This window comes from Onychomys torridus, chromosome 10, assembly GCF_903995425.1.
Source record: "Onychomys torridus chromosome 10, mOncTor1.1, whole genome shotgun sequence".
NCBI lineage: Eukaryota > Metazoa > Chordata > Mammalia > Rodentia > Cricetidae > Onychomys > Onychomys torridus.
The window spans coordinates 56,310,762-56,327,517 of record NC_050452.1 but is presented as its reverse complement, the minus strand read 5'-3'; the positions used below and the strand labels follow the sequence as shown (position 1 = coordinate 56,327,517).

Genomic DNA, 16,756 nt, shown 5'->3' with positions numbered 1-16,756 from the left:
AGAGGACCCTGGTGAGGTGGAGACTCAGGATGGCTTCTGTGAATCTATTCACATGCATCTCTGTACACAGCTGTGTGTGTGTGTGTGTGTGTGTGTGTGTGTGTGTGTGTGTGTGTGTGTGTATGTACTAAGTGTGCATACATTTGGACATGAAGTATGCACGCACATGTGTGCATGTGTGCACCTGTGTGTGTCTTCTTTCAAGTGCCCTTGTGGCCTCTATTCTGCAGGGTTCTATTGAAACCAGCTGACCGAAGATACTATTGAAATATAATACTGACAAAGGCAAAATAATTCATAAAGCTCTGACCTTGGTGATGATCTTTGTAAACAGCCCATTATCAAAGCACAAGAAGCGAATGGGAATTGGTCAGAACAGGGTTAACTTTCCAGGAAATTGGGCTTTGGTTTCCCTAATTCAATGGCTTTTCTCCTCATTCAATTTCGAGGAGCCTCTCTGCTTGTTATCAGGGCAGCCCGTGATTATAATTTTAGCCTTCAAACAAAATCAGCCCGGATTCTGTTGGTGGTAAGGTGCATTCAGCCTTTGAATGGTGCTGTCCTCATTGTGGCAAGATTATGTGTGTGTTATAACTTAAAAAAATGACTAGTCGCTGTACAGGGGGACCCCTCCCCACCTCACTTCCACCTCTGCTTTGTGGAAGAAAGCTGGCCATTTGCTTGAGCAGCTTTCTGAGAGCGTGGGTGTGTGAGGAGCTGTTTCCTCCCGACAATGTGCATGGGTTACCTTGGAAGCAGCTTTCTTCATGAGCTCTAAGGCAAGCCGTCTGTTCTTTTTAACTCCTTGACCCTAAACATTGACAAACAGCAATGATTATGAGGAAAATAAACCCCAAATCCTCACAAGCATCACACAGAGACACCAGTGTTCAATATAAAATGCTTGCAAATAAGCCCTGAACCTTTAAAACACACACACACACACACACACACACACACACACACACACACACACAAACCTTTAGCTTTTCTAGGCACAGCAATATTGTGAGATATCATTGGTGTTGTTGCCATAACCATCATCATCTTGTTCATGTTTGTGGGAGAGAAACAAGCCCCAACCTCCCAGCTCATCAGCAATAGCAATAGCCCCCCCACCCCCGCCGCAATATTGATTATGGCGTGAACTGTGTTCCTATCACTCCACAGGTGCTTGGGGAGAAGCTGTAAGAAAGGTTGGATGGGTTTGGTCAGCCTGGTGCTTTCCTCTGGAATTATCTAATTTGACACCCAGATAACATGTTATCTGTGTTGAACAGTCAAGAGTTATTGGCTCCGGTCCCTAGGGTATGACACTGTGGCTTCCGAATCAGTTTGAGAGCATGCTGAAAATGAGATAGGACCCTGAGAAGTCAGTTGCTTGCCTCCAAGTCAAGTGACAGATGCTAACAAGTTCCTTTCTAGCAAATGAGAGATTTCCAGAAAAGGTGGCTTGTCCTCTGTATATAGAGATGGACTTTGGAGTTCTTGTTACAAAAAAGGGTCTTTCTAAAGGGTCTAAAGGTCTATGTGGAGAAATGGTGGGTCCGAGAGTGCAGAGGAAAGATGTCCCTGAGGTCTTGACCCAAGCCTGATGTCAGGAGGGACCGACTGAAAATCTCTGTTGCATCAAATTTATTCATAATCATGGGTCCCTTCCACTCTCCCAGTGCCTTAGGAGATCCTCCTTAACTCAGACAAGACTTGTAGGGTCACGGGATATGACCACAGGGAGGGCTTTCTTTGCATGAATCCAGCTCTCTGCTCTGATTGGTTGGCTCTCTAAGAACCAGAGGTGGTGACTAACACACCATGTGATCTTGGACCAGCACCCCCATCACCACATCTAAACAACCACAGCAGCAACCATACAGGGAGCCACTGACATTTCCATCCTCCTCAGACTCCCCATAATTACATGATATGTGAGAACGGGAGGCAGGATTTGAACACAAGCCAAGTAGACTAATGATGGGTGATATTGTTCTGTATGCTGTGAATATGTGTTGCTCTGATTGGTTGATAAATAAAGCTGTTTGGCCAATAGTGAGGCAGAATAAGGTTAGGCAGGACATTCTAACTAGAGAGAAAGAAGGAGAGAAAGAACAGAGCAGACACTGCCAACCGCCGTCATGAGAAGCAAGATGTAATGATACTAATAAGCCACAAGCCACGTGGCAAAGTATAGATTCTTAGAAATGGTTTAATTTAAGATATAAGAACCAGCTAGCAAGAAGCCTGTCATTGCCATAGTTTAAAAATAATATAAGCCTGTGTGTGTTTATTTGGGTCCCAGCGGCTGTGGGACCGCAAGGCCATGGGAGCTGGGAGGGACCAGAGAAAACAGACTAAACCTCTGACCGCCACACTATGCTGTCCACTGTGTACTTTAGTTCCACTCTAGAAAGTACAGTGACGCCTAACTTCCTGCATGGTACAGCAAAGACAAAGGGTATACTTAGCTCTATATTTTTCAGGCTCTCCAATAAAAATAAGAATCAAACTAAGGGTTAAACTCCACCCACGTTTCTACTGGACTGTAATTTACCTATTTAGTAAAACTAATACAAAGGGTAGAATGGAAATATTTTTTCAGAAGTATAACTGTGCTGGCTAGTTTTATGTCAACTTGACACAGGCTAAAGTCATCTGAGAGGAGGGAGCCTCAGTTAAGAAAATGCCTCCACAAGATTGGGCTGTAGGCAAGCTTATAAGCCATTTTCTTCATTAGTGGCTGATGGGGAAGGGCCCAGCCCATTGTGGGTGGTGTTGTCTCTAGACTGCTTCTAGAAGAACCTGGGTTCTAGAAGAAAGCAGGCTGAGCAAGCCATGAGGACGGAGCAAGTCAGTAATCAGCTCCCCTCCATGGCTTCTGCATCAGCTTCAGCCTCCAGGGTCTTGCCTTATTTGAGTTCCTGTCCTGACTTCCTCTGATGATGAACAACAATATGGAGGTGTAATCCAAATAAACTCTCTTCCCCCAACTTGCTTTTGGTTGTAGTGTTTCATCAAAGCAACAGAAACCCTAAGACAATGCCATTGTCATTTAATTAGGAAGAGGGTGAGAACATAGACGGATACTTCGAAGTATTAGACAGGGAACAAGATGACCTTTGGACTGCCTGAGGAGCACCAGAAACAGTGGACTAATGGAACATCTAATCCCGAGAGGACACAAGGTCCACCTTACTCAGTTCTTTGTTTTGAAGGAACAAAACAGGATGAGGGAGGTTAATGTATGCAAAGGCTCACAGAAACACAGTGTATCCTTGAACCCAGATATTCCAGTTTCCAGGGTAGAAATGTTTCCAGTAGCCTTGCTGTTTAATCTAGTATTCTCGTCAGTTTCATCACGTAACTTCTTGAACAAAGCCTGCACCACATGCTACTGACTCTGAGCAGTACCGGAAGTTCTTCAATGAGACCAATGCCAAACAAGGCAGAGGGCATGAACACAGTGACAGAGGACAACACAGAGTCAAAGTCAAAGCTTCCTGGTTAGGCAAATGCAAGAGGTGATACACTTGACCACTTTGGACAAGCTGCAATCCTCAATCCGATGTCATATTTGCATGTGGTATGTTGGGTTCCCTACGCAGCCAATGCATACCATTGCCTTTGCATCCAGAATGCCCATTTCCACCGGAGGCCCTTCTATGTGAACTATACTTAAAAAGAGCTCCTTGCCAGAAGCAATGCTCTCCCCAGATGCTGATGAAGGCCTCCTGCACTGTTCCCAGAGATAACTTAGTCAGAATTCAATAGCACTAGCAAAACAAAAACAGATTTCAGATCTGGGAAATGAGACCTGAGGAAACATGTCATCCACAGTCACAGATGCCCATATGTGCATCTCATTCTACACCACCAGATGCCGGTGGGCAGAAACAATGCCTGACTCATGCCTCCCTCCTCTCAGGACTTTGCACAGTGTCTGGCCCCAACTCTGGTGGGACAAGCATCTCTCTGCTACAGCATTTCTGTCCTCAGTCTTCCTCTCCAGTGTATGAGCCCTCTGAGGCCAGGGATGTGACTCATGTCTCCATATGTCCCTCCACTGAGCACAGAGGCTGGCATGTGGCCAGCACAGAATGGATGTGTATTAGGTAAACACACTGGCATATGGAGAAGATTCAAATAATTTCTGTTGATTTGGTGCCTGGAAAGAGAAGGTCTAGGCCTCAATTTGGAAACCATAACAACCATTAGGTTTTCAGGCTTCAACAGGGTTTAGAGGATTGAGCTGTAGCGACATCATGGTTGTCAGTGAGTGAGTGGCCACAGCTGTGGATCTGGAGACAGGCCTGGCCAGGCACACAGGTGACATGTGGTTATTTGACGACATTCATTTGGGGGCATGGGCATAAGGTCCAAGGATTTCCTTACCAAAGCCAAAATGTCTCCATTTCCAAGCTTGAGTCTGCAGCTATACCACCCTGAGTGTGCCTGTTCTAGTCTGATTTCAGAAGCTAAGTGGGGTTAGGTCTGATTTGTACTTGGATGGGAGACTTTTCTGAGATTAGTGACTTGATACATTTGCATCTGGGCATACAGACCACAGATCATAAAGCCAGCCTGCCCGGATCCCTGCCCCAGGTGTGAAATGCACCCGCTGGGTGACCATGGGTCAGTTACAAAAACCTCTCTGTGTCTGTGTTGCTCTATATGAGTATAGGACACTAAAATTACATAAAACATCTCCCCGGCCATGAGGATCCAATGTGCTAGTTTTTTGAAGCAGGGAGCAAGTACTTCATTCAACAATGATTTTCTTGTGAAAGGCACACGTGTGGTACAGTTTTCAAAGCCTGCTGGCCATATTGTTTCATTTGGTCCATGATCACGAGCATCATCCCAGGACATAGGCTTCTTCAAAGGTATCTGCAATGGGTGCAGCAGCGGGGCTCTAATACCTGCCCTCTGTCTTCTAAACTCTTCCCTGCCCTTCCTCCTTAGGTGGCAACCAGGTTCATCCCCCCCCCACCTTCCCACCCCCTTCCCCCATCATTGGGACAGTTGGGGTCTGGCCCAAACACATGCTCCATTGAACCAGAGAGAAACATGCAGCCCCTGTGGGGCTGGTGGCTATGCACCAAGCCATGAAATATGGGTGTCTCCTTCAGAATGTCACAGAAGTATAGACAAGCCAGGTGTCAAGTGTAAGACTGTCAATTAAAAATGCGCCCAGGGAAGTGCTTCTGACTCTTCCTTTTCAGCGGTGTCCCTCTCCATCACAGGTGACAGCAGCTTGTTCTAAGACTCCCTGTTTGCCTGCACGCCCACAGGAAATGTCTCAGGATGTCTATTATCAGAATCGAACAATTTTAGTCCAAATTAAGTGATTCTCACCTTGAATAACACGATGGCGTAGTCATATATCAGTGCCGGATCCTCAGTCTCCAGGGCCCCCTTAGCGTACCACTCGATGGCGGCCTCGGGGTTCTTAGCCACCCCTTGCTGTCCCCAGAACAGCATCTGGGCCAACCGTTGCTTAAAGACAATAGTGATTTAGAACAGTGAGTTTCCTGGGCAATGTTTCACAGGACACTTGAGGGAGTGGGTGGACAAACCTAATGTAAGCTGTTCTAGATTGAATGGCCAGCCACAAAAGGGACATCTGTGTCACCCCTCGAAAGCCCAGGGATACAAAGACTGCAAGAGATGTGGAATGCTGATTTCCAGGCATGGCATAGCTGTTACTCTCTCTCTCTCTCTCTCTCTCTCTCTCTCTCTCTCTCTCTCTCTCTCTCTCTCTCTCTCTCTCTTTCTGTGTGTGTGTGTGTGTGTGTGTGTGTGTGTGTGTGTGTGTGTGGTGTGTTTGCGTGCACGCTTTCATAGGTCTGAGGACAACTTGTGGTGTTCTCTCTCTTCACCATGTGGGTCCCAGAGATCAAATTCAGATAAGCTAGATATCAAGCTCGGTGGCAAGAACTCTAACCCACTGAGCCGTCCTGCCAGCAACCTGTTCACTCTTCATTTTTTGAAAGGTTTGTTTATTATTTTTATGGGTAGGTGTGCATACCCAAGAAAGTCTGGGTGCACCACATGCATGCAGGAGCCCCTGGTGGCCGGAAGAGGGCATCAGAGCCTCCGGAACTGGAATGACAGGCAGTTGGGAGCCACTCGGTGAGTACTGGGAACTGAACCCGGGGTCTCTGCAAGAGAAGTGCCTGCCCTTAACTGCCGAGCTGTTGCTCCGGCACTCCCACAGCACCTGTCACTCCTGAATTCACAGCAGTTGTTATTACCTGCACATGATCTCTATAAGAATGGGCCTATAAACACCTTGTCGTGGAAGGGAGAGGGGTCCATGGGCCCCCACTCTTCCCTATATTAACAGCTGATGAGGGATGGAGAGCTATTGTCTCCAGTGGTACCCACGCTCCTGTAAACAACCTTCATAAAACTCAGTGGGTTTCCCCTCCCGACCCTCCCTCCCTCCCCTCCTTCTTCTTCTTCTTCTTCTTCTCTCTCTCTCTCTCTCTCTCTCTCTCTCTCTCTCTCTCTCTCAAGTAGAAGGGGACTAGTTGGGAAGAGGAACGGAATTATTGGGAGGCTGGAGGAATGAGTAAATGGAAATACATTATGTACGTGTATGAAAATATCATAATGAAACCCGCATTACATGATAATTAATATATGTTAATGATAACATATAACGTGTTTTAGGTGGAGAATAAAGAATCAAACACATTATTTGTAAACAGAGGCAGGAGGAGGAGCCTGAAGGTGCATTTGCATAAGTACAAGCTACCACATACATGTGTGTTCTTGCCTCCTTCATCTCACAATGGATCCAATCACAGAGATGGCAATGTGGACAGGAGATTAGTGCCCCTGAGAAATGTCCCAAGACGGATCTCCTTGCTGATCACTGACCAAACACTCCAGGAGGGGGTGCTTGAGAAGCAAGCTGAGACTCTGCTGACCAGATTCTGTGATGACTAGACAAATTCCATCATATTCCAGCCAGTTCTGGTTCTGGTCTAACACACACACACACACACACACACACACACACACACACACACACACTGCTTTGCCTAGTTCTCTCAAAAGTTCCCAGACACACACACACACACACACACACACACACACACACACACACACACACACACTGCTTTGCCTAGTTCTCTCAAAAGTTCCCAGAAGCTTGTGCATATGGATTTGCTGAAGGAAAGAAGTGAATGTCCACTATTTCAAGACTAATGTAATTCATCACAGTAATGTAATTAGTGTGAGCTCTGGAGCCCCCAAGGGAAGGCATTTCTAGAACTACACTACTCCCTATTGGAAGGACATCAGGCCAGGGCAGGGCCTCCTTTGCTAACCATTTAGCCCCGTGGGGGGGGGGTCTCTGGTTGTCTTCCCTCTTTCTGCCCCCACACCCATGCCTCCAATGTCCAGCAAAAAAAGAACCAGGACAATCTCAAGGGGGCACCAGGAGACTTGTGCCCCAAGGGGGACGATTTGTCAGTGCCTCTGACCCTTGTCCCTTTCTTGTCTCTGTTCTCCTGCCACTCAGCAGTGCTGGAGCCTCCTTCCTCAGACTGCAATGTTCCCTAGGAGCCCTCATCAAATGCTAAAGCCCTCTTTTGGGAAAAAGGCTTCTGGTGAAGCTAGCCTCAGCAAGCTGCAGCCAAGGGCTTTTCATCCGCTGCAAATCAAATTCCTAAAACTCAAAGATGTTAAAATGTTCAAGAGACAAGGTCAATCTTTCTGGCTTGACACTCTGTCAATGGTTACTGTTCTCCTGGCTGAATACACGGCCATCTAATTTTCCCCACACCCAAGGTGCTCCTTGTTTGCTATCTGATGTACGCACACACCAACAGGAGGAGTCTTTGAGGGTACAGACATCACAGTATCTTCTCTTTCTGACTGGGTGGGAGGACAAAACCCCTAGCCTCTTGAACTTGTGAATGACCATGTGATATGCTTGGGGACTTGGGCCCCTTATGAGCAGAAGTGTTGCTCACTTGGCTCAGATGTGCCATGACTGTGGCCCTGACGATGATAATGATGGAAGTATATGCAGAAGCCTCATCCACCTGGGCTCCAAGGCGGCAAGAAAGAGCTCCATGAGACACAATTGCAAGCAGAAGATATAGCGTTGCATTGCTTTAAGCCTCTGGGGATGGGGAGGTTTTGTGGCTGAAGCAAAACTTCTTCTGAGATAATAGACAGACTCTTGAAGACAGGCTCTGCCTACCTGGGCTGCTGCGTTACCCCGGGTGGCTTCATGTTTCAGCCACATAAAGACATCTCCATCTTCTTTGGTTTGGACTTTGAGTATTTCATCATCTTTGAGTCTAATGGTTTCAACATATGCCTAAAAAGTAAGGAAAGGAAGAAAGAGGGGAGGAGGGGAAGAGAGGAGGTAAACACCCAAATGCCATGAGCATGCACGGACATAATATTTTCAAACCAGCAATTGTTCAAGCGGAACCCATATGAATAATTTAAATCTTAGGCGTGACTACATGGTCACGGGAGCGAATTATTTTTAAAGCGAATAGACCACATCCTGCATGTCTGCATTGATATTTGTTCCTATCAAAGTATTTGGGGGAAGCCAGGCTATTTTTTTTCCCACTCCCACTTCATTATTCAAGCTTGTTCGAAAGTCTGCCCGATGTCATGGTTCTTGGAACCAACTCCCATTCCCGACAGCACCAAAAAAAAAAAAAAAAAGAAGAAGGTATTTTCTAAGTATGACCTTAATTTTTACCGAAGCATCATTATCTGTCATAACTAAACATGTTTACTTCACAGCTTCAGTTATCTGCTGCTACACCCTCAAATTTAGAAATCCACCCTGAAAAGAAGTGAGCATATTAAACTCTAAGAATTTGAGGTGGGATGTTCCACGCGCTCTAAAGATGAACCCAGAGGGCAAGTTCACATAGTAATTTGAATTTGCACACAGCCAATCAGATAGTTGACTTCTTTGAAGAAAGTAAGATCCACTGCAGTGTACACATTTTGGCCATGTATTAGAAACCGACTCCCACTGTTTTGTGGACCGCTGCTATGCATGACGGCGGCTGTGTAGCATGCCACCCAGGCACTGCCCTGCCACAGGCAGGTGTGAGAAATCGGAAGAGCAGCCTCAGAGAATGAGGCGCCAGGCCTGATTTCCCTTCTGACTGCCTTTGTCTGTTAAGAAAAATTATTCAGTTACAGATTCTGGTCTGTAGCTCCATTGCTTAAAAATGTCTCTCAGCTGCCTCCTCTGCTGGGTCTGTGTGGGGCCCAGGGTCCCTTGCAGAGGCATTAGGGGACTGAGGAGTCAAGGCTCCTACAAGGCTCAGGACCCAGCTCAATCCATTCCGGCCAAGTTCAACGTGGAAGCAATAATGATGGCCTTTCACTGAAGTCAAGTACTGCGACTGTGTGTCTAACGTGTCTTCACATATTCCTCACAACAAAGCTGTGACTCAAACCCCACCCCACCCCACCCCTAGTCCCCGTGAACAAAGTAACAAATGGGGGCTCCTAAAGGGAAAACTTGAACTCCACCCTTGTGATGTCGCCCTCTAGCGGGAAGACCATGCAGTCTCAATAGAGTTAGCCTGGCCAAGCGAGGGACTCCATATTTCCAGGGCAGGGCTGGCAGCTGGCATTGCAAGGACACTTTCATTTCTGGTGAGGAGCCTGGGGTTGGGCAGGTAAGAATTCTCAGTTTTATGTTCATGTGGAGAATTCCACTCGGTTGATTCTTGGTTTTCTTTTTCTCCTTGTCATGAGACTTCAAAGAGAAAGACTAGACACATAGAGACAGTTCCACCTGAGGGCCTCACGCTCTTGGGTCTCTGCAGCTTTGGCACAGATGACATACACAGGGACCCTCATGAGTAATGTGACAGGCGCTGTCCCACTCCTGACCCACAGCAGACAACCATGCTTGGAAAGCTGATGAGACAGACGGTCATGATCCACACCTTCACGTCACACACGTGGATGCCGAAGCCCATGGAAGTTAACTGAACTGCCCAAGATCACATCATCAGTTTTTCAAATTTAGGAGTCAAATTCAGGCTGGCTCACACTCATGCCTGGCCCCTAGTACCCCTCGAAGGAATGCTGCATCTGAGAAGAAGCACATGGTGGACTGTTTCAATGTCCCCTGCCCTCCACCCCCATACACAATGAACTCTCTCTGTGGGCGCTGTCAGCTGGGTCTTGCTGAGACCATATTTCTGTGTATGTAGGCAGGTGGAGGCACGGGGGGGGGGGGGGGGCGGTGCGGGGAGGGCAGGGGAGAAGAACCTGAGCAACCATGCGCAGCTGTGAGAAAAGAGCACACTTGCTTCTGGCTCCATGGCCCTTGCAGGACCCGTGGGTGCTGCCACTGAACTTCCCAGGAATTGAAAAGTATTAGGACCACACCCTTTCCTCTCTGATCCAGGGGATTTCAGTTCTGATCCACCACCAACTAAATGTGAGCCTTGGGCCGCTTACTTTATTTAGATGGTACTGCTTTTCTGCAACCAGAAAAAGTGGCATAATATAGTACCTCCTCCCACCTCCAAAGCACTCAAGATGTGAGCTATTATTATTTTTTTACAATACAAAGAGGAAGATCTAAGCTGAAATCTAGAGTCTGCTACTCATTTTCTGGGTGACTTTAGGTGACCACTTTTATAAAATGGAAATAATATACTGACCCACAGGTTTGCAGGTCTAAATGTAATCTATGCATATATATATAATCCCAGCACTGGGGAGATAGAGGCAGGAGGATCAGAAGTTCAAGGTCATCCTGCATAGTGAGTTTCATGCTAGCCTGGGCTACATGAGAAAGAAAAAGGGAAGGAACACAATCTGGAGAGAATGTATAAATGTCAGACAAGTTTTTGAGAGCTCCTATCCTGTGCCAAGCTCTGTTCAGCACGTGGGCGAACTGATGGGTGTTGTAACAACTGTGTGAGAGAGGCAGACCGTCATGGCACCCAGGTAAGAGTGAGAAATGGAGGTAAGACCAAGAGCACAAGGCTTCACCCCAGGTGTAGACAGTCAAATCTCATCAGTCACACTGCGTGCTGCACCCAGGCAGAGAAGGGATGCCTCTCCACGTTTCTGGGGTCCCCAAAAGCAGCAGTTAGCACATCAAATGCCTATGCCTGGGCTTTCTGTGAAAGGAGGTGGTCTGCAAAAAAACCACCTAAAGACAGAATGGCCTGAAGCGGGGCAGCTTAAAGTTGCTCATTCATTTGAATAGCATGCTGTGGCTAGGGATGGGGTAGGATAGAGAGAAGTAGCCAAGGTGGGGAGAGGCAGGGATGCAGAGCCAAGGATGCCATGCTAGATATTCTGAGAAATCCCAAGGTTTCCGGGAGGTCCTCTAGCTGCTTTTCCCCCCATAAATCAATGTCATCAGAATGAGCAGCTCAAAAGTTCAGATCTTATATCACAGGGTTAAAGCCTGCTGCCAAGTTCCAGGAGAACCAGTGCCTGGAAACTGCCACCCTCAGACCCCTGGACCAAGCGCCAGAGAACGGCGCCACACTGTCCGGGAGAAGCTTCACCTTCCTTCCCGTTGTTCATGCAGGCAGCCAAGGGCGCTGTTCCTGTTAAAAGGCTGCGGTCACTGGTTTCAGGAAAGGCCAGAGAGGGGAGAGTGGGGGTGGGGAGGGGAGGAAGAGAGAGAGACAGACACAGACAGGAAGGAAGGAAGGAAGGAGGGAGGGAGGGAGGGACGGAGGGAGGGAGGGAGGGAGGGAGGAAGGGTGAGAGAGAGAAAGAAAGAAAGGAAGGAAGGAAGGAAGAATGAATGAAAGGAAGGAAGGAAGGAAGGAAGAATGAATGGAAGGAAGGAAGGAAGGAAGGAAGGAGGGAGGGAGGAGGGAGGGAGGGAGGGAGGGAGGGAGGAAGGGTGAGAGAGAGAAAGAAAGAAAGGAAGGAAGGAAGGAAGAATGAATGAAAGGAAGGAAGGAAGGAAGGAAGAATGAATGGAAGGAAGGAAGGAAGGAAGGAAGGAGGGAGGGAGGAGGGAGGGAGGGAGGGAGGGAGGGAGGAAGGGTGAGAGAGAGAAAGAAAGAAAGGAAGGAAGGAAGGAAGAATGAATGAAAGGAAGGAAGGAAGGAAGAATGAATGGAAGGAAGGAAGGAAGGAAGGAAGGAAGGAAGAAGGAAAGAGGAAGAAGAGAAAATGAGGTAGGGAGAGAGAGAAGAAGAGATGGGAAGAAAGGAAAGTAGGGGGCGTGGATAAGAGAAAGGGAGAACAGAACAAGAGGGAAAACAGAGAAAGGAAGGGAGACAGGAGAGAGGACGGGACAGCTGGCTCAGCTGCAGCTGGACATCATCTAGAAATTCAGCCTTCTGAGGATTTGTTTTGTGGGCTGCCGCCCAGGCCGCACCAGAGAGCCAAGGAGAAGCTGGCGAGAGGCTGGGCCAGTGTCCTAGCCAAGGCTTACACCTGCTAACCATGGCTTCGTTCTAGCCAGTTGGACTGCTGGCTCCAGTTTGAAAGGGGTGGTTCTTAGCTGAAAGTTAAGTTCTTGTTTTAAAGTGGCGGTGGGGAAGTGCTGACTTCTGCAGAAGAGAGAAGGGAAAGCGGGATTTCACAGATGCTCACAGCTGGATCTTGCCAGGGTTCTTGCCCTGGGAGCTCAGTCTGTCCAAGGAAGCCACCCTACAACCCTGAGTGGGCAATGACAGAGATGTGCCTGGGCACTATGTGGGAGCTCCAGCAAGGCCCCAGAGGAGGTTGTTGCTGAGCATATGGTACAGTCGGAAGGTTCCCAAGGGAATTGTAGGGGAGGAGAGAGCAAGGAGACTGGACAGGACCAGGACCATGAACAGTGTGCTGTGGCCAAGATACGGTGGTGCCTAAGTTAGCAGGCCAAGGGTAGCCAAGGGTAAGGATGGGTAGAGGGAGGGAGGGCAGACAAGAAATGCCCTTGTATGCCCTGGTATGACCTGTAATAGAGCTGGGTGCCTTGGGGTCAGTTCTTAACCCTGACTATACATTTCTAATATACACATGCACACACACACACACACACACACACGCACACGCACACGCACACGCACACGCACACGCACACGCACACGCACACACACACTCACATACATTCATGTATACATAAATGCACACATACCACACCACATGCACATATGTGCATTGTGTACAAATGAACGTACCTATGCAGACACAAATAAATGCATGCACACACACATCTCAGTATCCCAGGAGGATTGCTTCTAGGATCCCTACAAACAATGAAATCCTGGATTCTTGCCTCTTATCAAATGTGATGTGGTCATTGGGAACCCAGAGCACCAAACATGCTTCAAATGCACTCAACCACTGTCTCATAGCCTCAGCCCCATGCTCTAAATCATGGCTAGTTACTTATAATACGTACTATAATGTAAATGGCATACAGATGGCTATGATGTTGTGTTTCTTAGGGATACTGAAAAGAGAAGAAGTCAATACACACAGGGTCAGACACCTTGTTTTGGGGGGAATATTTCCAATCTCTGCTTGGTTGCATCTGAGAGTGTGGCCTCTCAGGCAGAGAGTAGAAAGCAATATACACACAATATATTACCTTCTGTCTAGGTGTGATCTTATTCAGCAGTTCTGGGGGTTGGGACATCAACATTTGAATTGGGGGGAAACACAATTTTGCCCCTAAGAGAAGTTGTGGCAGCCGCTCAGAGGAGAGATAATCAAGGACCACATTAGGCAGTGGTGGCAGCGATGGAGATGGGGAAGGGAGAAACTGGGGTGGTTATTAGGATGAGGGGCCAAAGGTGGCCACCCCTATTTCTTAGTGTAGCTCTTGGTGTCATCTGGGGAGCTGTTAGCACTGGAGGAAGGGAGATGTGGAAGGCCAGCTTCTTTTGTGTCATAAGTGAAGGGAAAGAAAGATGTGAGGTGGAGATAAAGATTGAGTACTGTCAATATGCAAATGTGACCGTGGCCGGGGATGGGACTGAGGCCCTCTGTGCTCCTAGAAGCCACAGAGAAAAAGGAAAGCTGTGACCAAACTGAGAGAGACAGAGAGAGAGAGAGATGGAGGGAAACTTCGAAGGTCTGGGCTGCAGGAATGCAACTCATTTGCTATGGAAGCCACAGAACAGAGGGGAAGCTCGCTGCCCCGGCCTGTTCTACCTGCAGCAAAGTCCCGCTCAGCCATGTGTGGGGAGCCCAGTGAGAATCCCGATAAAGAAGAAGAAATGAGTCACAGAAGCAGAGACACCAAGAGAAGGGAGAAAGGCGTTATTGACAGACCCTTCTCTGTTAATTAGAAGGCTGCCTTTCAAGAGCTCCTCGTTTGCTACATTATGCTGGGGAATTAATAGATACCTCAACAAAAGGACATTTAAGTGAACACATGACACCTGCTTCAATCCTCAGGAAGCCATTAATTATGGATTCTTAAGAAAATGAGCGATGACACAACGGCTCTAAGTGTATAATTCCTATCCACGATGCCTAATCATACGGCCTTTCAGCGGCGAGACACATCTTTTCTGTTCATCTCCTCCGGTTCTGACCAATTAAACATTTTCATTCCTAATCATAACATTTCACATGCCAAATCTTCAAAAGAGAAGGAGCTTGTCAGCCACGTACCCCGCTTCCCGCGGCTAAGTGATGCTGAATTCGAATTCTCAAGTGTGTGATCTATACATACAGGATGTTGTGAACATGTTTGGGCTTGGTGGACAGGTGAAGGCAGCCTTATTTTTGCAACTTGATTTTGGAAAAAAATTTTTTTTTCAGGGCAGTGTTTTTTTGTTTTTGTTTTTTTAAAGGTTGTTAAAATTAAATTAAAAATTTAAAAAATTTTTAATGTAAATGTAAAAATTAATTAATTGCTGTCAAGCTGAGGTTAAATTTTGTAGATCACTTATATACACAGAGGGAGTAAGTGGCAAGTGTTATGTGGGTTTATTTGAAGAGAACCAATATTGTCTAAAGGAATTAGAATGTCTCTATAGAGACAGACTTCTGGGTTTTTATGATTTCTCTCCTCCTCCTCTTTCCCCGTCCCCTCTCTTCTCCTCCCCCTCCCTTCTTGGGACAGAGTCTCACAAATCCCAGCCTGGTCTTGAACTTGCTATGTAGCCAAGGATGATCTTGAATTCCCAGTTCTCCTGCCTCCCTCTCTTTGGTGCTGAGATTGCGGGCACATGCACCACACCTGGTTTCATGTGGGGCTGGGGATCGAACCTTGTGTGCGCTAGACAAGGGCCTACATCCTGAGCCCACTCTGTCATGTTTCACATTCACAGAAGGCTGTAGTAGGCAGCTGTTCCAGCTTTGACCTGGAAGTACTACCCCCAGTGAGGCTTCCGGTAACTGTCATAACTACCTATGACCTGCCCCTGAGGCGGGGCTGAGCCGGGAGCCCTTAATACCCGAGATCCAGATGTGCGGGCTCTCTTGGTTCCCGGTGATCCCGAATGCTGGATGGTGGACTGAGCGGAGTTCTCCAGAGAACACCGCTGGACTGCACTTCACCTCTCCCGGATCCTGTAACCCATCCCTTTACTTGTTGTAAGTTACTCCAAAACGAACCTCCCTTTTAACTACATGGAGTTGCCTTAATAAATCCCGCAATAGGAGGCTTCTCTCGGAGCTGTTTATTTCACAACAGTAGAGCGGCCACTGTAGGTTTGTTTCCTCCCCCCAACCCCCCAGAAACCATCTATTTCCAAGTATCAAACACCACCTTTCTGTCCTGTGGGCTTCTGACTCAATCCAGTTTGGTTCCCAGTCAGACACTGAGATTCTGACCTGAGGCTTGTCCCTCAGACAGGCCTGCCCAGCAGGCAGGAAAATCGAAGTTCCCAGCACAGATTCTGCCAGGGAGCCTCACACTGTCTGTTGGAGCATGAATCCCAGTTGATCTTAATAAAAACCCGGAGCTAGATATGGGGGTGAATGGTGAAAGCTCAGAGACAAAGGAACAAGCCGCAGCCGCCTCTCACCTCACCAACTCCTCAGCCGAAAAGGACTGAGCTCCTGTCACCTCCTGTCTCACATTCCTTTCTCCACCCAGCCATGTCACTTCCTGTCTCCACCTCCCTAGTGCTGGGATTAAAGGTGTGTGCCTCCCAAGTACTGGGAGCAAAGGCATGAGAGCCCAGGTGCTGGGATTAAAGATGTGTGCCACCACTGCCTGGCCTCTACGGCTAACTAGTGGCTGGCTTTGTCCTGTGATCTTTAGGCAAACTTTATTTGTTAGTGCATACCCAAAATATCACCAGTCTGTGACTACACAAACCCAGATGCCCATTCGTTTCCACATTTCCCTGGCAGAGATCAACAGGTGCAGAAACACCATCCAGTCAAAGCTTGAAATCTTCACCAGCTGGCCCTTTACAGAAAAAAACCAAAACAAACCTCAGCCCCCACAGCAAACTAGCTGCTTTTATCAACAGGAACCATCTTAGGCACTTCTGTAACCCGGAAACCGACCCGCCCACTGTCTCCTCTCACATCTGCGGGGCCCTGCCATTAAGGAGGCTTTCCTGATGTTCTTACACAGACACCTTCAATGGCAGCCTTTTATCCTTACCCTCAAAAGAAGTCCGGAAGCACGCCATCAGTGAGTCTAATCTAACACATTATGATGTATTTTTTTTTTTTTTTTTTGGGCAGATGTGAGCCACTGATTTCTTTGTCCAGTGAGTCAGCAAGATTGGGCCGCCTGCAAGAAGCTGGGACGGGTGCTAAGTCCCCCTTGTCTTTAATCGAGGCAGGCCCATCTAAAGAAGACCTTTCGTAAGCA

The 16,756-nt window shown here is 47.6% G+C and overlaps 1 protein-coding gene across 1 annotated transcript in view; it reads right to left on the bottom strand.

Annotated features, from left to right (window-relative positions):
* Sel1l3 (SEL1L family member 3) overlaps positions 1-16,756 on the bottom strand; it is a 115,018-nt gene that overhangs the window by 34,845 nt on the left and 63,417 nt on the right. The window contains exons 12-14 of the mRNA XM_036200680.1: positions 8,213-8,332; positions 5,350-5,490; positions 749-811 (exon numbers count right to left, since the gene is read on the bottom strand). Coding sequence (XP_036056573.1) covers positions 749-811; positions 5,350-5,490; positions 8,213-8,332 — 324 coding nt within the window. The remainder of the gene's footprint in view (positions 1-748; positions 812-5,349; positions 5,491-8,212; positions 8,333-16,756) is intronic.